Source organism: Dipodomys spectabilis, unplaced genomic scaffold, assembly GCF_019054845.1.
Source record: "Dipodomys spectabilis isolate Male_0828 unplaced genomic scaffold, ASM1905484v1 ptg000060l, whole genome shotgun sequence".
NCBI classification, from domain to species: domain Eukaryota; kingdom Metazoa; phylum Chordata; class Mammalia; order Rodentia; family Heteromyidae; genus Dipodomys; species Dipodomys spectabilis.
The window spans coordinates 1,470,994-1,494,779 of NW_024870737.1; the positions used below are offsets into that span (position 1 = coordinate 1,470,994).

Consider the following 23,786-nt stretch of genomic DNA (forward strand, 5'->3'; position numbering starts at 1 on the left):
CTCCTCTTTTCTCCTCTCCTTGACCATGTTTTCTTCCCCTAAACCCCTCTGCTTTCTCTTTTAATGTCACCCTATTCTCACCAAGACACTCAGGCCCCAAACCTGAGAACTTTGCAAATTCATACTCTTCTATGCCCTCTCTGAGCAAGCTGCTACTCAAGCCTGTGGAACCTCAACAACTTTTCTACCCATGTCCCAGTTCAGAACTTACCTGCATCTGCCACACATCTCCTTGGCTTAGCTCTCTCTTTCTATCTGTTTTGTATGGTGTTAGCCTCAACTCTATCATCCCTATCACTTACCTCAGACCCTTTAGTAGGTCTTTGTTTCTTCCTGAGGTTCAAGTCCCCTCCCCCAACAAGGCCCTCCATCAGATGACCCTAAATCTCCTTGCCTACTACTGCCAAACACTGCTGTTCATGATCTTAAGCACCGTGCAATACCGCCAGCTTTCTTGTTGGGTTGAGGGCTAGGTCTTATTTCTGCCTTGAGTTCCACTTCCTCCACCTTCCTTTCCCACTGGAAATTATGTATGTCCTTCCAGGCCCAAGACTAACAATGACCAACTCCATAGGGCCTCTTCCCATTTTCTTCCTATGAGATACCAGGGGACTGTCTTTACATTTTTCTTGCACCACTGAATGTAAATGATCATATTCTGGAGCCCTGTATACTTCTGCTGGACTGTTGCATCCTGCATGTGGCTGGGTAGTATGCATCCTGTAGCACTCTCTTTAGCTTCCCTCATTGCTCCCTGACATCACCCAACACTGGACTCTGAAATGAACACAATTTAGAAAACAGTTGCACATGCTGACTTGCATCTCTGGAACTAACATTTTAAAAGCAGTGTCAGCAGTGGATCTATTTGGGGGGGGGGTTGTTTGTTTCATGCTGGTACTGGAGCTTGAACTCAGAACCTCACTCTTGGCTTTTTTTTGTTACTACTTCTGGCTTTTTGCTCGTTAGCTGGAAATAAGAGTCTCAAGGCTTTTCCTGCTCGGGCTGGCTTCAAACCCTGATCTTCAGATTTCAGCTTCCTGAGTAGCTAGGATTACAGCTGTGCCTGGTTACCAATTACGTGCATAACGTATTGTTTTGGTGACTGATTTAAACATTTTTTTTTAGAGGATGACTTTCAATAGTTAAAACTGAGATAAGGCAATTTTTCAAAAACTTTATATGAGCTATTCAGTTCATATGTTCCTCCTCTTGGATGTGTGACATGTTGGTATCTTTAAGGAGGAAGTGAGGACTGCCAGCACAGATAAATAAAATATATAGCCATGTACTACAACCTTTAAAAGCCAAGCCCTTTGTGATGACTGCACTGCTAGCAATACAGAACTCTATGTTCTGATACTAGATGCATAATATTCAGAAACATTCATCCTGTTTGTTCCTATGTACCGATTTTTCCATCATTTTTGACTAAAACTGAGTTCAACCAAGAACTTGTCATTAGAATCAGATGGCAGTGGCTCAAGCCTGTAATCCTAGCTATGCAGTAAGCTGTAATTGAGGGTCACAGTTCAAAGCTAGCCAAGGCAGGAAAGTCCGTGAGACTCTTATCTTCAATTAACTACCAAAGAACTAAAAGTGGAGCTATGGCTCAAGTGGAAGAGTACTAGCCTTGAGCACAAAAGCTCAGGGACAGTGTCCAAGCCCTGAGTTCAAGCTCCAGGAGCAGCACATGTACACACATGAAAACAAACTGTCAGCTGGGCGCCGGTGGCTCACGCCTGCAATCCTAGCTACTCAGGAGGCTGAGATCTGAGGATCACGGTTCAAAACCAGCCCAGGCAGGAAAGTCCCCCTGAACTGTTATCTTCAATTAACCCTCATTAAACTGGAAATGGCACTGTGGCTCAAGTGGTAGAGTGCTAACCTTGAGCTGAAGAGCTGAGGGACAGTGCCCAGGCCCAGAATTCAAGCCCCACGACCAACCGAAAAACAAACAAGCAAACAAAAAAAAAACTTGTCATTATAAAACTGTCATGCAGAGGTTGGCATGTAGTTCAATGCTAGAGTCCTTGCTCATCTACCACGTGGGAGGCAGGCTCTTGCTTTGATCTCAAGCATTCTAAAACCAAACTACAAAAACCCTCCCATGCAGGAGTCAATCTTGCATAGAGGTAGGAGGGATTACTGGCAATAGACAGTTACCACACAGCTATTCCATGACAAGGTGAGTTCCAATAGAGGCACCTAAAGAGTCTAAAACCTAGATAGGAGATGAACTCTCTCTAGGGGTTCACACATGGCATGGAAAGAGCCTCAGATTGAGCAAGACATTGAAACATCAACATGTGCACGATGGGCATTACGGAGACACACAGGCTGTGGGGAATGGTGGTAGCAAAGTCCAATCTGAGAATGGACTCTGCAGGTCAGAGAAGTGCTGGGCAGTCCTACATGCTTACAGTGCGGGGAGGGTGAGCCATGAAGACTGTCTAAGAAGTTTTTTTGGGAGGTGACACGGTGACATGATTATATTTAAAATAAAAACAAAAGCCATGTAACTCCTCTTACAATAAAAAAAAATTTTTTTTTAAAAGCCACAAAAGCCACATACTGGCGACGTTGTATAGGATGAGTCAGAAGGGTAAGGAACTGAAAGAAGAGGGAGCCAGTTTGGAAGCCTGGCTTAAACTAGGAAGCACAAGTAGAATTAGGGAGAAATAGTTGAGTTACTCAAAATTAGACCCATAGGACTTGGAACTGACACTCCTATGGGAGGCAGGACAGAAGAATAAAAACAAGTGACTTCAGATCATTTATCCCCAAGACTGCAGGACACAGAGGGCAGACAGTAGACTTCAGGAACTGCAAGAAGTTAGCTTGTGATTCATATGGACCCCCAGAAGAAGGGAGACTACACCAGTTATGCTCATCCAAAGGCAATATCAAGGCTAGGTTTAAAAGTCACCTATTTACATCGCAGTGATACCTTCAGTTAAGACAATAACTTAAACCACAGAGGCCAACTCGGTAATGAGAAGAGAAGAAGGGCGAGAGTGAAACATTGAAAAAATGTTTATTCTGAAAGAAAAGACAGTGGTAATGGAGTCTCACAAGGGAAGAAACAAAAAACAAAAGACTTTCAAGAGGGCACCAGTAGCTCAAACCTATAACCCTAGCTAGTCAGAGGGCTGAGAGCTGAGGATCATAGTTCAAAGTCAGTCCTGGCAGAAAAAGCACAAGTGAAGCTGTAGTTCAAGTGGTAGAGGACCAGTCTTGAGCAAAAAAAAAAAAAAATCTAAGAGACAGCTCCTAGGCCCTGAGTTCAAGCCTCATTACTGGCACATTGCAAACACACATACACACAAGTTAATTCCAATTGATCAAAGATCTTAATGTAAAATCTGAAACATTGAAACTACACAGGAAAACACAGAGAAAACTGTGAAATATATAGGCATAGGTAATTATTTTCTGAATAATTTGGATTCTTTCCAACTTCCCAGAAAAAAATGAAGAGCAAGAATAGACAAATGGGACTGCATTGAATTAAAAGGCTTTTGCACAGCTAAATAAATAATTACCAGAATCAAGAGAGAACCCATAGAATGGAAGAAAAGATCCAGTTATTCAATGGAGAAAAGATTAATATCCAGAATATACAAAGAGCTAAAAAAAAAAAAAAAAAAGCAGCGAAAGAACAAACAATCTGGTTAACAAATGGGCAAATGAATTGAACAGACAGTTTTCACAAGGAGAAATACAAATGGCTAATAAATACATGAAACAATGTTCAATATCCTTTGCCATAAATAAAATGCAAATCAAAACTACGGTAAAAAGCCAATGCCTATGGCTCATGACTGTTATTCTAGCTACACAAGAGACTGAGATCTGAAGGATCATGGCTTGAGATCAGCAGGCAGAAAAGTTTGCTGATTTCCATCTCCAAAGTAATCGGCAAACAAGCAGGCTGGGAGTTGGCTTAAGTGATAAATCATTGGCTCATCTTAGTCAAAATGGTGGGAAAATGGAGATTTCATACACTTATTGGTGAAAATGTAAACCAGTAAGTGCAAACACTATGGAAAGCAGCATGAAGGATCCTCAAAAAAACTAAAACTAGTTCTACCATACAACTCTGTCATAGCAAGTTTAGGCCTCCCATAGGAATATAAATTAATTTGTAGGAAAGATATTTGCATAGCCATGCTTATTACAACTCTGTTCATAGCAGTCAAACTGGAATCAGCCAAATTGTACAACTGATGAATAAAGACTTTATGATAACACACACATACACACATATACACAGCATGGACAATTACTCAGCCATAAAGAAAAATGGAATCATGCCATTTGCTGGTAAGTGAATTGAGCTAGAGATATTCACGCTGGGCCAGATAAGCCCAGCTCAAGAAGCCAAATGTCATATGTTTTCTCTCATTTGTGGATAATGATGATGATGATGGTGATGATGGTGGTGGTGGTGGTGGTGGTGGTGGTGGCAACAGTAATGGTAATGGAACATGAATGTAAAAGGGAGACTGTCTAAAAGAGGACCAGTGAGATGGGATATTGAGAGATTAAGGGGACAGAGGATGTTATGTTTGATAAAGGGGGCGGGAATGGGAATATGGTAGAAGAGTTGAATTTCTAGTAAGTTCACTCACTGTATGCATGTATGGAAATATCAAAATGGAACCCCCTCATATTACAAATGTATGCTAACTCAAAAGTTAAATAATAAAACAAGTGTTGTGTGTGTATGTGTGTGTGTGTGTGTGCGCGTGCGTGTGTACATGCTATACAGAATTATCTCTTTTATCTCTCCTTAGCAGGCTTTCACCTCTAAGTCTGAGATTCAACCAGAGAGGGAGGAAAATGGTAAGAAGATGCAAGCAAAGCATAGCTGGATAAAGGAAGACAAGACCAAGGAAGAATATGAAGATTAAACAGTGACATTCATGGAATGGTCTGGTTTAGGCATAGAGTCCAAGTGAACTTACTCTAGCAGTTTGGTGAAAAGAAAGTAAATGTTATTATATATAAAACCAGATCATTACTTGGACTAAGTCATATATTCTAAGTAATTTAGTGCCTAACCCAATATGCAAATATATATTACATGCTATCAAATGGTAACTGAAACCTCATTTTTAATCAAATAAATCTGTCCTATGGATCTTCTGCCGGCCATACATGTACAATATATTTGCATTTTAAAAATGTATTTGCTCAAATGGTATTTACGTTCAGAGGATCTGTCCCACTTATAACTGGAGCCACAAAGGCCTGCTATGCAGCACTCAGTGCCAAAGTGAAGACCATGAACTTTGGGTGGAGACCCCAGAGGACTGCACCAAGACATCCCATCTCCTCACTAGGACAGATGTTCTAAAGGGCACACTCAGGGCCAGAAAACACATGTCACCCCGTGTAATGTTCTCAGGCTTTGGGGCTCCTACCTGCCTCCTGATCTGACTAAGACTAACAGGAAAAGTCTACTGCCTCTCGGAATTATTACATCAGCTATTAATAAGATTCCCCCCCCCATACACATCACATAGGGAAATGCAGAGCTGTGAGTGAAGGAAAGAGAAGCCCACCCCAAACACAGTTTTTACACTTCTGACGCTTAGAACAGTCCTAGAATTTACCAGACTGTGGGCCAGAGGAAAGGCATATTTCATGAGGCTCTCAAACATATCTCTTCTGCTGTGGCCTTCCTGTTTCAGTGCAAACCTCAGGTTTCTCAGATCCTAGAGACAAAGCAGAAATTGGACAGTTCAGTGTTCAAATAAAGTGATAATTAACAAGAATTCATCTGTTTGATTAAGGAAGAAGGCTCACTTACCTAAAAGGGCAATTAAACTAGACTACTAAGAAAATGACTTTGCTTTATATGGTATTTTGGGTCCAATCGTGGGGCCTGAATTCTGGGCCTGGGCGCTGTCCCTCAGCTCTTCAGCTCAAGGCTAGCGCTCTACCACTTGAGCCACAGAGCCACTTCCGGCTTTTTTCTTTTTGCTTATGTGGTGCTGATGAATCGAACCCAGGGCCTCATGCATGCAAGGCAAGCGCTCTACCACTGAGCCACCTTCCCAGCCCCTTTATATGGTATTTTGAAATGCCAGGTTGAAGAACACCTGAAAATATTCCCATTATAGACATGGTAGTAAATGATAAGACAAGGCCACTAACACAAAGCCATTAACACTGAAATTATTTGATAGAAAGAAAAGAAAAATCCAACCTTGCCATGTACATCATTTACTGAGTCTGTATTCACTTGTTTTCAAAGTATGGTTAATTATCAAACAGTATTTCCACAATAAAATGCTTTAGGGGACCTGCTATCAAATATAATCTCTAATCTCAACATTGTTAAACATATCATTAAAATACAAGCATTCTCATCTTCAATGACTGGCATTTTAACCTTTCATATTAGTCATGTAAGTATATTTTTACTATCCAACTTTACGTTCACAGTTTTATAAAAACCACTTTTAATTAACCAATATTAGTAAAAGCTTATTTCCAGGAACTGTAAATTAATACACAGCACAAACCCAGAGTTTAAGGTAGTTTCCAAGACTAATAGACAAGAAAGGGGTGTGTGTGGGGGGGGGGGGGTATGTACTGGTACTGGAGCTTCAACTCAGGGCCTCAAACTCCCTCTTGGCTTTTTTTGCTCCAGGCTGGTCCTCTACCTCAAACTTCTGGCTTTTGCTGGTTAACTGAAGATAAGAATCCCATGGACTTTTCTGCCCAGGCTGGCTTCAAATTGTGATGCTCAGATCTCTGCCTCCTGAGTAGCTAAGATTACAGGCATGAGCTACCATCATCCAGTGACAAGAAAGCCTTTAAACAAAATTCAAATGGGAAAAGTTCCTGTAATTGCTGATTTGTATTAGATATAATAATATAATAGTTTTAGTTTCAAGGCTCGAAGATAGGGTTATTTTTAGATTGCCTCTTAAAACAAGCCTGTGAAAGCATATCATACTCTATCACAATTTCAATTCTCACCTCACGAAAATAAGCAATGGGCTATACCCTGGGCTATCTCAGGAATGAGCCCTTCTGGATAGCCTAATACTCATATTTTTCAAGGTGTTTTTAAACTTGTCATCTTAATTCTTCAGTCTCAAGGAGTAGCAAAGGCTTTGTATTATCAAGGTATCACAAAAGGTAAAGGAAGTATGGACTAGGTTCTGAGACTGCTAATGAATGACCTGAGATTAGATGCATCTGTTGGGTCTAGCCTGCTCCAGAATTGTGCACAGGCTTGCACTTTTGATTTGTGAGGCTGAGAATGGAAGCCAAGGTCTCACATATGTTATGCAAGTGTTCTACTATTGAACTATGCCTCCCACCCAGGCTTTCATTTCTAAAAGCAAGTAACTGAACCAAGTCCAACAACCAATTTGCATCATGTCCCAAGAAACTGGGATGTCAGCTGTTGGTTAATGATGCAAACCAATAGTCAGATAAAGGGAAAAAATAATTTCAATAGCAAGAGATATGTTAAAAATGGTTTGCAAGCAGCCACTGGCACAGTATTAGACAGCTTCAGACCTGTGAGAAAGCTTCCTCCTACCAGCCATGGGTCAGTGGTAGCTTGGCAAAATCATTCCCTTAACTAGATGGCCAGAAATTAAGACTATCTCCAATAAATAATTATTCTGCTCAGTGATTTAGACAAGTATTTTTCATGTGCCAAAGCACAAGTGATGCAAGAAACTTTGTACCATCCGATTCAGATGCAATTAAAGACAGAAAAGAATCATCTTTTCCTTGCCAACAAGAAAAATTGAAGCAGAAAAAGCAAATGACTCAGAGGTGGCAGATCACTAAATCTGTAACAGAAAAGGGAGCACACACTAACAGGTAAGTTGCATCTGGTTTTCTGAGTCATCATGGAAGGGCACTTGGGGAAGATCTTGTGGCACAAGGGTCTTGCGGTCAGAGTCTCACTTACTTATCAACTAGGCAGGTCCTATAGTGATGCTCAAAGCTGACTTACTGAGACACCATTTCTAAAGGAAAACACATTATCACTTCCAACTTCAAAATACCACACTGTCTTTAAATAGAGTAAATGTGAGTGAGAAGGAGGAAAAAAAGAGAAGGCAGTATGATTTTGCTCTTCAAAAAGAAGCAAACACTAAATGGGCACCGGGGGCTGGTATGGGACCCACAGGGTAAGAATTTACGTTGCTGTTGCTGGAAAAGGTCCTCTGGGATTAACAACCACCATGTGAATGTTGCTCAGATTAGAACAAAAGCCAAAAGATGTTGAAGAGGGAAGAACAATGGGAAAATTCGGCTTTATATTTTTTCAAAAGTGTCCCAACATGAGCTCTGAATCCCTTCTAGCTCTTTCTAGAATTGGGCATTTTGGTATAGGGATAGTCTTCTGACACCTGTATCTGGAAAGCAGGTTTCCTTATGCAACAGCTTATTCTATTGTTTAGGAACTGCTTATGCCACTGTATATAGATCTGGCCTTGCCACTGGTAAAGTCATCCTGGCAAAGCTACCTGAGTCTTGCAACCTAGGCTCCCCACCTCTAATATGTCCAACTTTCAGGATGGTGCAGAGGACCAAGTGCAAAGCATTTCTCATGTATCTAGATAGACACAGATGCCCAATAAACAGTTACTATAACAACTATTCCTTATATTTTTTCCCATTCATCATCCCCATACAAAATAGTAGACCAATATGTCTGAAAAATAACTGATCAGTTCTCTGAATTCTCATATTTGGTGACCACAGTGGCTCCATTATATGACAACTTTCTCCCCAGGCACCTTTGAAAATCCCAAATCATAAGGGAAGATCCATTTCTTTTTTTATTAGTAGTACTATAAATATTATTATTGTTATTTTCTAGGACCTTAGATGAACAAGATAACCTAGACTTTCTGAGCCCACATAAGCTTTCTAATATCATTTCACATGTAAGTGCCTTTTGGTTTGTGCAGGAAAATACTGAATCTCTTACTTTACAAGTAATATCTAGACCATAGGCATTTTCTCCTCTACTTGACGCGCCTCCCATTTTTTCAATCCTTGAGATCACACCCAGAGGAACATCAAGTATGAGAGCAGAATCCTGTAATGGACAAAAATACAAAGGTCAGTATTTCTCTCAGTATCATGTAAACATCAAAAACATGTGAAAATAGTCATTGCTTTTGTTTTTTTTTTAACCTTGGCCCTTTTACCACTTTTATGAACAAATATATGCTGGTGAGACCACACAAATAAGCAATCATGTAGATGGTCTAGTATGTAACCAAAAGGCATCCTCAAACACTTGTCATTGTGCATTTCCCCAGGAGATGAAACTAGGAAACTAGGAACATTACTTCAGGGCCCCAAGAAGCCACTCAGAGCCTGTTTCTATAGCCTGTCTTCCACAATGATCTGCCTTCTAGCTAAATGAGTTTCTTCCCCATTCCTTCAAACACTTCGTCTATAATCAGGTTATTTGTTTTGCTCAATGTACTACTTTTGCTTAGAATAACCTGTTTTTTCTAACTACCAAAATTCTCCCCACAGCTATAGCCAGGGCTCAGCAAGCACCAAATCTAATGCAGCCTTGTTTCCCAATCAGATAAAGCAAAATTAATTACTTCCTCTGAAATTGCACAGTACTGAGTCACAGTTCTGTTACATCATTTGCTTCTCTCTGCTTTGTTAGAAGAAGATGACGTGTGTGTATTTCCCTGTTGTCCCAGGCTGGGGTGCACAGCCCAGAGCAGAAAGGCCCAAATACACAGCAATGTTTCCTCAGAGCTTGCTAGCCAAGGCTGGCTTCAAAATGGTCCAGGAGACTACTGCCATGATGGAACCATCCCATAATCACTGCAGCTGCCAAATATGAACACCTTGCCGGTATGAACACCTCCTGCCACAGAGGTTTTACATGCAGGCTCTCATTTATTTCTCAGTCCTTCCAGGTGAAAGGTGAAGAATCTCTATTTCCTCCAGAGGTAACCAAGGTTTTAAAAAGCTTCCGTAACATGTTTAGCAAATAAAAGGGTGAGTCCAAGATTTCAAGGCAATGGGAACACACTAAAAGAGCCATGAAAATAGTTTCACCCTTTCAGCCCTTTGGCCCAATGCTTCAGTCTACCAATTTACAGCTAGCACTCAACACGAGTACAAACCTATGCACATGAAGATATGTCTGGAAAAATAAGCTTAAGTAGAAAAAAGCAACATGCAAAATATACATCAACTACAATAACCTAAAATATATATCTATATGAAAGGAGATATGAAGGGCTACATGATTTTTTAAACCAAACTATTAAATGCTAGATAACTTTTGACAATGAAGAATAAAAAAATTTAAGCTGAGCACTGGTGGCTCACGCCTGTAATCCTAACTTCTCAGGAGGCTGAGGTCTGAGAATCGAGGTTTGAAGCCAGCCTGGGCAGAAAAGTCCCCATGAGACTCTTATCTCTAATTAACCACTTAAAAACCAGAAGTAGTGCCATGGCTCAAGTGGTAGAGCACTAGCCTTGAGCACAAAGAAGCTCAGGGATAGTGCCCAGGGCCCTGAAGTCAAACCCCACAAGCACAACCACCACCACCAACAACAAAAAAGAATAAAAAGTTTTCAAAGGTGATTGAATATTTTTTCTTTGAACATTTCCTCTTAGACAGTAAAGTATTTCCTAGCTAGAGCCCCATAATAATCCAGGCTATTCGGGAGGTGAATATCGGGAGGCTTATGGTTCAAAGCCAGCTCAGTCCGAAGTTTAAGACCCCAATATCAATCAATACCTGGGTATGGTCATTTGAGTTTGTAGATTGGGAGGATTGTAGTTCCAGGTCAATCAGAGCAAAACATTTTATGAGATTTCCCCATCTCAACAGATGGTATGTGTCTGTTGTCTCAGCTATGATGGGAAGTATAAAAACTGAAGTATCACAATCCAGGACCCTGAATCCCTGTTTCAAATATAACTAAAGCAAAAATGGCTGTAGGCAAGGCACAAAAACAAAAGAAACTATTATCCATTTCTTCATTACACACACACACACACACACACACACACATCACACACATACACACACACACACACACACACACACACACACACACACACATAGCTTAAGGGCTATCAAGAAATTGAAGAACCTGTAAGACTGTAGTGTATCCATACCAATGAACAGCACTCAGCAACAAAAATGAAGGGATTAAGGATATTTGCTGCCTGGAAGAACTTCAATAAATAAAGTCAATTGCAAATGTCACATGCTGTAGGATCCTATCTATATAACATTCATTTTTTTTGATTGGTTGGTTAGTTTATTTTGCTTGTTTTAGGGTTTTTTTGTTGTTGTTCTGGGGATTTGTGTTTGCTAGGCAGGTGCTCTACCACTTCAGCACACCTCCAGCCGCTCACTTAGCTTCTTGAGTCTGTTCTTTTATGTTTCTGAGTAGTAAACAAGTGGTGTCATTGTGCCTTTTTTTTTTTTTTTTTTTTTTACAAACTGCTTCTTTAGGAGGTCATACTGGGGTTTCAACTCAAGAGCCCTGTGCTTACTAGGCAAGTGCTCTATATTTGAGCTATGGTTCCAACCCTTTTTGCTTTAGTTATTTGGAGAACAGGGTGTTGTACTTTTATCCAGGTCTATCTGGACCCATGCTAACTATGCCTCCATGTAGCAGGAATGCCAAGCATGTAATACCACATAGCTGATCAGTTGAGATGGGTGTCTCTGTAACATTTTGCCTAGGTTGGCTTCAAACTATGATCTTGCTCATCTCTGCTTTTGAGTAGCTAGGATTATAGGAGTGATCCACTGCACACATCTGATTGGTTGGTTCTTTGGCAGAGGGTCTCATTACATACCCCCAGGCTTCTTGGAACTTACTATGTCATCTAGACTGGCTTTAAACTCACAATCCTCTCACCTCAGCCTCTAAACACTAGGATTACCAGCATGCTACACCACATGAGGCTATTTAATACTCTGGAAAATGACAAAATTGTAAAATACTTTGTACCCAGGCTGGCCCATTCTCAATCTTCTAGCTAGGATGACAGGGGTGATGAACAGCGCCGAGCTAACTTCCTCATTCTCATAAAGCAATGTAGTTATTGGGAGGAGATGAGTGATAGATACATAAGACCTTTCTGTACTATTTACTCAAGTTACTGTGAGTTTGTAATTATGTCAAAATTAAAAGTCAAAAAGTTTTGGGCTGAGAAGTTGGCTCAGTGGTAGAGTGCTTGCCTTGCATGCATGAGGCCCTGGGTTTGATTCCTAAGCACCACATAAGCAGAAAAAAGCCAGAAGTGGTGCTGTGGCTCAAGTGGTAGGGCACTAGCCTTGAGTTGAAGAGCTGAGGGCCAGCACCCAGGCCCAGAGTTCAGACCCCACAACAGACAAAAAAAAAGTCAAAAAGTTTAAGTATAGTTATTATGAAGAAAAAAAGGACACAAACTTTTAAAGTAGAACAAACTGGCTTAAATCTGAGTTTTGATATTTATTAGCTGGATGACTTTGGCAAGTTAGTACTAGCTCTTGGCCACATTTACTTGCAAAGTAGGGATGATTAGGGCTAATGGATTTAAAGTACCTGGCATGATTCCTGGCAAGGATAGGCAAAAAACAATACAAGTTATTATTATCACCATGATGTCAAAGAATATCTTAGTGCTTGCAGAAAGAAATTATGCTCTGTATATAAAATGAATCAGTAGGCTCTAGCAAGCACCTGATACATATTTCTGACTGTACCTAGAAAAGAGGCATTTTAGCTACTGTTAAGGGATAAGACATTTCACAATATGGCTAAAATCAAAATGCCCCCAAAACACTACTTAGGAACATTGTACATATGTAACTAGATGTTATAATGCCTTTACTTCTTACTACAGTCTAGTTATTTAAAAAATACTATCAGGCAATATACCCTTATGCTTAGGTCACACTAAGATTTATGTGTGTTTGTGGACTATAAGCATGTCAACCTTACATAAAATGCATAGACTGAATGCTATTTTTAAAAAGTCTGGTGTGCTAATATCTATACAGAAACAAGTTTTGGGGTTTTGTTTTTTAAAAGCTCAGGAGAATTGCTGTTCCCTGCTTCTATATAGAAGAAATTTTGTAAGTCGGACCATTCTGTCCAGCCACTCCTGAGCAAAGGAACTCAGTCTAATGAAGCTACCTGTCATGTTCTTCCTGAATGACATGTTCTAGATCTGATATCTCAGCAGGCCAAACAGGAAGACCCAGGAGCGGGAAAATTAGCCCAATCTTTGGAAACCTGAGTCATCATTAGCTGAATATCATTAAATATTGAAAGAGTCTCAAAGGTCTTTTCTAACTTCAAATTCTATGCCTCTAAGTATCTAAACTACCTGAAACAGAACTATGATAAACAAGTACAAACAATATCCTTACTCTCTCTCTCACACACATATACTAAATATGGGGAATTTTACTGGGCACCAGGCCCTTGAAGAAAAGTGGCATGAAGCTCCCTGGGGTTCTCTGGGGAGGACAGCAGGGCTAGGCTCATGGTGAGAGAGATCCTTAGTGCTGGGATTACAGCTGTGGCCCACCATCCCTGACTAGTGATTTAGTTCTTTAGGCAGTGTTAACCAAACATTCTTGGATACTATTCAGCTCTATGGTTCTTTTGTTGACCTTCCATGGAACAGCATATCACATTAACTTTTACTCAGTAAGGGCAATTCTGTGGAGGACTAGGACAATAGAATCTGTGTGCTTTGCTGTCCTCTGGGTTTCCAGTGCACAGAACAGAACAGGACTTGAGGATCATGGTTCAAAGCCAGCCTGGACAGAAAAGTCTGTGAAAATCTCATCTACAACTAACCAGCAAAAAGCCAGAAGTAGAGCTGTGCCTCAAGTGGTAGAGCATCAATGACTTGAGCAAAAAAGTTATGGAACAGCACTTTGGCCCTGAATTTAAGCTCCAGCGTCAGCACACAAGAAAAGGAAATGATCCAATATATTTATCGTATTGCCAGCAGTCTTAAACTAGCACTAATTCTCCTGTTTACAGTAGCAATTATTCCTGGTGTAAAGGGGGAGGAGGGAACAGTGTTTATTTAGCTGGCAGTGGATCTAGATAAATAATCTATTATAAATATTTCAAAATAATGTTTAAAGAGGGTGAGAATCAATGGTAGGGATGGGGTGGGGATAAACATGAGTTTTAGATGAAGAAAATGGCTGAGAGGTAGGAAAGCACAGGGCTGGCTTATGAGAAAGTGAGAGCCGCTCACAGGAGTCAGTGTGTCATAGATATCTAGGAGAGAGGGAGAGAGGCATGCTGGGAGAACCTGTCATGAACCTGCACATCTGGCAGGGGCATCTGTAAAGACATAGAGAGTCCACAAGGAAGGGACTGAGAGACTTCAGGTATGTCTAGAGGGCTGGGGAGAGGCTAAAGGCAGGAAAGCCAATGTGGAGACTAATGGTTTAGGATCAATGCTGGCCACAAAGAGTAGGGCAGCAAGACTGAAAGGATGGGCAACTACAAGGAAGACAGTTATGAAAAGTGTCCCTAGGAGGAGAAATAAGAACACCAAGTGAAGGAATTGAGTGAGAAATAAAGAGTTGAATAATTTGTTTTGCCTAAGTCTGGAGTGCTATGTAAGAAGTCAAAGGATGTAAAAGAAAGTCCATCCAAGTGCTAGTGGCTCACAACTGTAATCCTGAGTCCTCAGGAGGTTGAGACCTGAGGATCACTGTTCAAAGCCTGTCTAGGCAGGCAAACCCATGAGACTCTTATCTCTAATTAACTACCAAAAAATCTAGAAGTAGAGTTGTGACTCAAGTGGTAGAATGCTAGCCTTGAGCAAAAAAAGTTCAGGGACAGTGCCCAGGCCCTAAATTCAAACCCGGGACCAGCAGACACAAAAAGGCCAATACCAGGGGAATCAAAAGTGCAAGCCTGGGTAGAGAATGCCTTTGCGTGCCCATCAATTGCCAGGCTCCAATGAAAGTTATGGAAAATGGCTCAAGGAACCCTAAAGAGCTTGGTCAACAAAGGATACTCTCTTCAGAGAACTGATGGTCACAGCAGTTAGATGAAGCCAAGGGAAGTATGGAAGACAGAGCTGACACCTGGAAGCAACAGAAACTTCACAGTGAAGACAGGGTAAAAGGAAGAGCAGGAGATGGACTGATCAGCCTCCTCTCTCACAGAACGTGTTCCTTGCCAGGACCACCTGCAGACACCAAGAATTCCTTACTAATTCTTGCTCGTTTGCCCACCATGGGCCTCTCCTTTCCTTCCTGAGATTCTTTTTCCCTCCTGCCTTCTACCCACAGCCTGCATGTTCAAACAAGCCAAAGACATTTTTACCCAGGAGTTGTACAGTTCAAAGTTCATTTCTTCAACATACTTCTAGATATTTTGATGAATAGAAGCAGCTCTGATCACTCAAGCAAAGAAAAATTATAGGAACTGATCTTGACTCTCCTGCAACTCCCTTAAACAGCCACCCAATTCCTTGGGAGGCTCCCATGGGGATTTCCTCTTTCCCATCTCCACCACAACTACGTTAGGCTCTTCTTGCTTACCTGGAAAACTAAATCATCTCCTAGTGGGCCTCCAGTTTCCCCTGTCATTGATCTACCATCCTCACTGTAGCCAGCATACTCTCAGAAATGCATGGCTCATTTTCCATGAAACACAGACTGCTCACCTGTGCTTGTGGAGCTCTTGAGGCTGCTTTCTCCAACCTCAGCTTTTTCGGTCTCCACCATTCTCTCTATTCCTAATGATGCAGTTTCTGAAAGGCAGTCAGCCAGCTCAGTAGTGTGGTATGGACAGTGTCATGAAGAGATGGAAACCCTCTAGGGCTGTGTTTCTTCCTTCCTTACTGGATCCAAAGCAATGCTGCATGGGACTGTGGAAGTGTTCTTCCTTCAGGACTGCTCCACATTAAAGGGAATCAAGTACCTACAGGAGCCCCTGCTATGTTCACATTATTAATGCCCACCCAGGCTCCTTAGCACCCTCAAGGTCAAGTGGTAGCTGTGGTATTCTGAGCACTACAAGCAATGCTGGAACGGGAGATGCCACGATTTTGTAGGGTCTATATTGGTCAAAACACAGAGGCTTAGGCCTCACTCTTTGCCCTCTCTAAGCAGCACCAAGAACACAGTATCCTGTCCTCTTCTGAAGTCATTCACTAAGTGCTTGTCTGGGTATGCTAACTATTTTTTGGGGGCGGGGATGAAAAGGACTCAACATCTGTTAAGACCTCAGACATAGCAGCAAGCAAAGACAGAATTCATTCATTCAGTGCTGCTGGCTGGGTATCTTCAATGCACCAGGCTTCATTCTAAGAGCTGACACAACATTAGTGACAGATTAAACAGCAAACAAGATGAACCAGAAAAGAATAAAATCAGGAATAGTCACAAGTACTCAGAGAAAAACTGAACATGGAAGAAGGGTATTACAAGTATAGCTAAGGTGAGCATGGAAGGATTCACAGTGTTAAATACAGACAGTAAGGCACAAAGACGCGCATTCAGGGATCCAAAAGGTGAGTAGAAGGCTGAGGGAAGGCTCCAAAGAGGACATGGCTTTTAAGGTGGGTTTGGAAAGACAAAGAACAGCTTTTGAGAGGGTGTGAGCACAGTGTGTTGGGGAGGAGAGAAGTGAGTTGGGCTAGAGACATTGGAAGGCTTTTATACCGTACAAAGCTGAATAGGCAACAGAGAGCCAATGACAGTTTGGAACCGAGAAGCCAGCTGCAGCCTGCCTTTAAGGAGTGCAATTGTGAGGACAGCACCTTAGGAATCTAAGGATTTGCCCACTGTTCCTCAACTTCCACCCCAAATCACATTGCACACATCTGGACTATTCATTCCCACGGCAGTGATTACATACCTGAAACAGATGTGCACTTCAAATGCCCCTGAGATGACACAGCTCTTTGTCAAATAGACTTTTTTTTGTATTTTTCAGTAAGATTCACAATGCCCATGTGTACGACTTTCAGCAATGAAACACTACGATGATTGTTTTGAGGCTCTTGAATAATCATTTAAACAGCATTCTTTATAGGAAGTTTTTGGCTATAGCCTCAGCTGTTTTTTTTTTTTAATTCGTGTGTGTGTGTGTGTGTGTGTGTGTGTGTGTGTACTGCTGTTTTTTTTTAATTCGTGTGTGTGTGTGTACTGGTCCTAGGGCTTGAACTAAGGGCCTGGAAACTCTCTCTCAGTTTTTCTGCTCAAGGCTGACACTCTATCACTTGAGCCACCACTCCACTTCAGACTTTTTGTTTTGGTGGTTAATTGGAGATAAGAATCTCTTGAATTTGTCTACCTGGGCTGGCTTCTAACCATCTTCAGATCTCAGCCTCTTAAGTAGCTAAGATTATAGGCATGCGCCACCAACACCTAGTTCCCTTTAGTCTTCTAAGGCAGATAAACATTTATTTCCATCATTGCTCATATCTCAGTCCATTCATTTACCTGCTTCTTTTTCTCTGCTCTTTCTCAATGTCAGAGTCAATGTCCCTCTTAAAATGTGGCACCCAGATTTGAAGCCAACACTTCAGTTCTTTAGTCTGGTCATCATACTATACTTCTGTGAATTCCTTTCACGACACATTAACTTCTTAATCAGTCTTATCCAAATGCTGATTCAAAACAGCCTGGATCCCACGTAAGACTAGTATCTTTCATCCTATATTAATTCCACTGGTTTTTACTAAGTGAATGTAATCTATACTAAATTTTATATGATTAGCTTTGCCCCAGTCATATAGCCCCGTTAAGATGATAGCAGACCCAAATTCTGTCATCTAACACATTGGCTAGTCCGCTGTTTCTCATACAGTGGCCATGCATTGCATTATGAACTCTAGGGATGAAAGGCCCTACATAGCAAAATGTTAGTGAACTCCCTTCTGAGCTAGTGTTAAGTCTTTGATATAAAAACTACACCCCAACTGGCAGGTACTAACACCATTCAACCCATGTGTCAGGGAGTCTTGTATATCTTGATTCCATAAAAACAATACATCAATAACACTCTCAATGGTTTCTCTCTTTCCTAGGTACTTAAATCATATGTTTAAAATGGTCAACTATAAGCAGTAGTTGTGGTCAAGTAACTAAGGTGATAAACTAGAAAATGATCAACTGTAGAATTTTTACCAGTTGTTGCCAAGGTTGGCATTCAGTTCACTGCTTTTAATTTCCAGAATCTTGTTTTCCATTCTGGAAAACTAGAACATCCAGAACATGTATACATCTCCAATTTTAGAAGACTAAATTGATTCACATAAATGAAATGTCCAATCTCAGGCCTCTGTGGCCTGATCTACACCTGCATCCCTATATGCAGATTCTACAGGAGGCATCAGGACAGTGGCTCCCATGGCTAAGGTAACAGGAGTAATAGCATTTTTCAGAATTATAACCAAAGAAAAAGATCAAAAGCTGCAAACTACTGTGGATTAGAACTATGCTAAAGAAATGGCTCACTATAAGCCAGTTCTCCCCAACAGTACCAAATCTCCTGTGTATATGTCCCCTAATTGGCTACAATTCTTCCACATACTGTGGGTTGCCTATTCCCATTTAGTCCATTCTCCCTCTGCCTAAAGTTCTACTTGTTTTCTTTGTCCTCCTGCTTCAGGTCAATGTTCCATCAAAGGAACATTCCTTGAAATGTGGAGACAAAGATGTCATGGCCAAGTGTTGAAAAGAGTGGCAATAAGCCATATCTCAGTCATCCTAGTCTCCCAGTGCTGGCTGGTGCTTTCTAGCTAGACGCCTAGAAAGTTCTAAAATACTGGGCCTTAATCACTGTGATGTTTTAAAAACTGATGCAGTAGATTTGGGGTGTCTGTACTGTATGCTGAGCTGCCTAAATGGTTCTTATTTGTGCTTGTTGTTATGAGCCAATATTTTGCACAAAACTAACTTTTCCACACTACCGAAGGCCTATAACTACCAGTCTCCCCTTGTACTATCTTGATTTCAAACTTGTTTTTCAATGTATTCTATTTCCTACCTAAAACAGGTGTTAGTGTTAAAGGAGTTTTGCATAAGCAAAAAATGAAGAGTTGAGAAGCAAATATATCCCCCAGGTTAATCTGATCCACAGTCTTGCAAGGTAGCAGAGAAAACAGCTTAGCATTATCTTTAACAGTTAGGGTCATCTTTATGGACTTATATTCTACTTACCGTTTCCAAACTTCTTAAATAAAGACGATAATTTGTGATGTAAACTCTTCCCTTAATGGGGCCATTGAAAGGACATATGTAAATAACTTCTTTGTCTAGTGAGATAAAAAAAGGACCCTAAAATAATGGAAATATATACCAAGATACACAACAAATGGCACTAATTTAATATAAACTATTGGCTAAGAATATCTGTAATAACATCACTGAAAAGGTTGAAAGCAAGCTTTGGCAATGCTTCCACATTACCAGGCTAGGTTGAGTCTGGGAAGTAGGAAACTACCCGGGCCATGTCAAATTCTGTTAATTTGCCCACAATACTGCCACTACCTGGGGCAAAGAACCAAGAGCTGGAGAACAAAAGTGAATGAGGGTACTTCTGCCATTATCCTCAGATGGCTACAAAAGTGAGTTTTTGAGCTACTTCAACTGGATGATGGCAATTCACATAGGGCAGTCTCATGAACTAGGTTGAGGGATTGAAGTTTGCAAACCCCAACTACACAAATATCACAATTTGGTTTTGTTTTTCAGACATGGCTGGCCTTGAACTTGTATCCTCCTGCCTCAGCCTCCCAAATACTGGTAACACTACATCCAGCTTTCACGATGTCTTTAGTAAATTAATGCCAGAATTAGGAATCTGTCTACATACTACCTCTTTTAATGGTCTGGAGAAGAGTTTAGCTAGGTTTATTTCAAAGAGAAAAGGCCATCTTTAGTATAAACAAACATGAGAGACTAACTCAGAAGTTGATAAGAAATACATCTTTCTGTTTATCTTTCAAGGATCTCCTTGAATGTATTGACCTTTAATTTTCCCAAATCATTTTGAAATCCATTTTTCCTCAGTTCCAAAAAGAAAATCACCAAGGAAGGCTACTTCATGCCAATTCCATTAGTAACTATCTTGGTTAAGGTTTGGGCACTGATATCCAGGACCAGGTGTCATATATGAACACTACCAAAAGGAAAACATCTTTGCCCTTATCCAGAAATTGAGATAGACGTGTTTTAGTTTCAAAACCAGAATTATATGTGCAAGTCTGTAGACAAAGAATCATTTCCCATGGTTCTTCAGTGCATGGCTTACTAATTCACAAAGGTACCTTCATTTTAGAGTTTCCATCTAGTTATCACTGTGATTTAGCCATTTAAGGTAAAATCCTGGACCTTAAGTCAATAAATTGACTAAACAGTGGTTTCAGTGGTAAACTATTGGTTCCTGGGAGAGGAAGGTGCTGACTATAACGCGAAATTTGGATGCCTACGACATTAGCATGTTGCTCAGAGCTGACAGATGCCTCTGTATTCTAAGCCATGAAAGACTTGTCCCTTCCAAAGTCAACGTCTTCCTCCTAATACACACTTATCATGAAAAAGTAACACATCAAAATGTTACCTCGATATAACCAACTTCTATTTCTTGGTAAGTGAAATCTATTTTCAACCAATGTGGTCTCCTATTATCTCAAAGAGAAGACTGCTTAAGCTTTTAACTTTATCGTTTTGAAGCATATGCTATAGAAACTCTAATATTGTGTTCTCAGAACATTAAACCATGCGGGTATATGTCACAGTAAGAGACTTTTTAAAGAGATAACCCATGTTTTACTAAATCATTCTTGGTACAAAGACAAGAACATCACTATCTATGAGCACAAAGCTCTTATAAAGAACTCATTGATCAGGAAAGGCATGCAACCAGTTTTTGCTTGGGTTAAGGCTTCTAAACATACATGCCTGTTTGTCTCCGTGACTGGAACAGAGTAAGGGGAACAGAAGCCCTGTGATTGTACTATACTCCTCCACTTTTGCAATCCAAGAATCAGAGAATCCTTACCAGTAATCAGCATTTCTCCAGGGAGTCGAGGAACAGTCTCACTGAGATCCTGATTACCTCCCTCATGAGACATCTGCAAACAAAGCAGAAGCATCACACAACATTCTTACAGGGTCTTAAAGCAGCCTGGAATGCTCTAAATAGAAATAGACAATTTTTTGTCAGTAATGGGGCTTGAACTCAGGGCCTGGGCACTATCCCCGAGCTCTTTTGCTCAAGGGTAGTACTCTACCACTTTGAGCCACAGTGCCACTTCCAGTTTTTGACCAGTTAATTGGAAATTAAGAGTCTCACAGACTATCCTGCCAGGGCTGACTTCAAACCTTGATCCGCAGATCTCAGTCTCCTGAGTAGCTAGGATTACAGGCATGAACCACTAGCACTTGGCTTAGAAATATACCTTTAGATGAAAATATTAAAGAGAGATGTAGCAGTCAAGAAAATCAGCAAATACAAACCAAAAAAAATTGGGGCTGTGGATGACGCTCCAACAGTAGTTGTGTGGGTGCCTGCCATGTGTGTGGTCCCAGGTTGCATTCTTAGCACAAACAACAACAAAGCCACTAATCCCCCCCACCTTCCTGCCCCACCAAAATCCTGATCTGGTAGCAACATCTGTTAGGTGTGTTCATTCTTAGTCTACATTCAAATAATGTTAGCATTCCTTTTAATAATATTCATTTTTAAACAATGCTTCTAAGCATTTTGAAGTTAGCATCTTTCAGGAAAATGATAAAATACAAATAGGGCACACACTCTATAGATACACCTATAGTGTGGCAATTTTCTTTTTTCATACTCAATATTCAGTCATATTTTTTGAAGAAGATGAATGAAAATTTTACCATGTGCTGCTGGTGGCTCACAGCTGTAAATTTAGCTATTCAGAAGGCTAAGATCTGAGTAGTGCGGTTCAAGGTCAGCCTTGGCAGACAAATCTGAGAAACTCTTATCTACAATTAACCAGCAAAAAGCTGTAAGTGCACATGTGGCTCAAGTGGTAAAGCATTAGCCAGGATAATAAAGCTAAGGAATAGTCCCCAGGCCTTAAGTTCTAGTACCAGCACAATAAAAAATGGGTAACTTCAGTTCATGGGCCTTAACCAGAACAGTAAAGAATCTTATTATAATGCCAGAAAATAAGTGTTATATTAGCGGTCTTATTTTACTACGATCCCTCCTTGTCTTTCCCAAGAGCCTTATTCTAGATAAGAGAAAGAGTGGTCCCTTGGAGAATCTTCGAGCTGCTCAGGGTCTTAGGAGCCATTTATAACAAATTTTCCAGTGACTTCACAGGTATTCCAAGGCATACGTCTTACTCAATCACTTCAGTTCTGCCAGGTAGGCAAAGTATTAGCCACTAAAACACATGCGGTGGTGCATGCCTGTAACTCCAGCACACAAAGGCTAAAGCAAGAGGATCATGAGCTCCAGGTTAGCCTGAGCTACACTGTGAGACTATTTCAAAGAAAGAAACAAACAAATCCCTCACAGGTGAGTTCTGAGACTTCAGTTGCTATGGTAACTTGGTTGCCCGGCAAAGACATCTTTCAAGTTATTCAAGCCGCCGGGTGATATCAATGATGGGCTATGCGCCTCACTTATGGCATATAAGCCACATCATGGACACCTGTTTGGGCAAAAGATTTTTTTTTTTTGCCACTAAGTTTCATTCCATTTCGGAGTTGCTTTCTAAAATCTCATGGCAATCATTTCATGAGTAAATTCTGCTGGAAATAAAAATATTACCTGAAATAAAATGCACCAACATGCACTTGTGAATTACTAAGTGTTGTGCACATGGAAAGATTTATTTTACAATAAGAGATATGCTAATTGTATATTTAGGTGAGATATAAGCTATCAAAAAGGATATCAACAAAGAATGTTGGATTTTTAATCTCTTTATCTTTTTTATTCAGATCCAATCATAAAATTTCTAGTTAATTTTGAATATTCTTTTGAGACTCAGCCTTATATATAGCCCTGGCCGGCTTCAAACTCATAATCTTCTTGCCTCATTCTCCTAATGCTGGGATTACAGGTGCACAATTCTCAGTAATTTTTTTGCAAGTTTAACTAAGGGGCCAAAACAAATTGTTCCCAGGCAGAAACACCTACCTCCAGGAGAAGCAAAACCACACACCTTATATAAATGGTAAGACTGGAAAGAAATGATAATCCCTTAATACTGCCTCTAATTATGTTATATGTGGTTCAGTCAGGAGGAAAAAAAAACACATATTAACCCCAAATAAGAATGTCAATGTCTGAGTAGCACAGGGCACATGGCTTGATAGCAGAGTAGCATTACATAGTGACTTACAATTGTTTGCAAACTGGTCGCCAGTGGCTTATGCCTGTAATCCTGGAGGCTGAGATCTGAAGATCACAGTTCAAAACCAGCCCAGGCAAGAAAGTCTGTGAGACTCTTATCTTTAATTAACCACCAAAAAACTGGAAGTGGTGTTGTGGCTTAAGTGGTGCAGCACTTGCCTTGAGCTGAAGAGCTCAGGGACAGTGCCCAGGCCCAGAGTTCAAAATCCATGACTGACAAAAAAAAATTTGTTTGCAGGCTTGAAGTTACTCTTAGGTTTAGAACTGACTGTTGTATCACAAATACCTTTTAAAAAAAGATAAAAAATACTTCTATAATCTTGGAATGAGGAAGGTCCTTGTAGACACCCTAAACAGAAAACATAAGGAAAACATTGACAGTTGTGATTACATTTTAAAAAATGTGAAAGTTAAGCA

At 40.6% G+C, this 23,786-nt stretch overlaps 1 protein-coding gene across 3 annotated transcripts in view; it reads right to left on the bottom strand.

Moving 5' to 3' along the window:
* The window catches only part of Mtm1 (myotubularin 1), a 90,266-nt gene that overhangs the window by 39,596 nt on the left and 26,884 nt on the right, over positions 1-23,786 (bottom strand). For all 3 annotated transcript variants that reach the window (XM_042680388.1, XM_042680387.1, XM_042680386.1), the window contains exons 3-6: positions 21,033-21,105; positions 19,190-19,284; positions 8,978-9,088; positions 5,622-5,723 (exon numbers count right to left, since the gene is read on the bottom strand). In XM_042680388.1, coding sequence (XP_042536322.1) covers positions 5,622-5,723; positions 8,978-9,088; positions 19,190-19,284; positions 21,033-21,105 — 381 coding nt within the window. The remainder of the gene's footprint in view (positions 1-5,621; positions 5,724-8,977; positions 9,089-19,189; positions 19,285-21,032; positions 21,106-23,786) is intronic.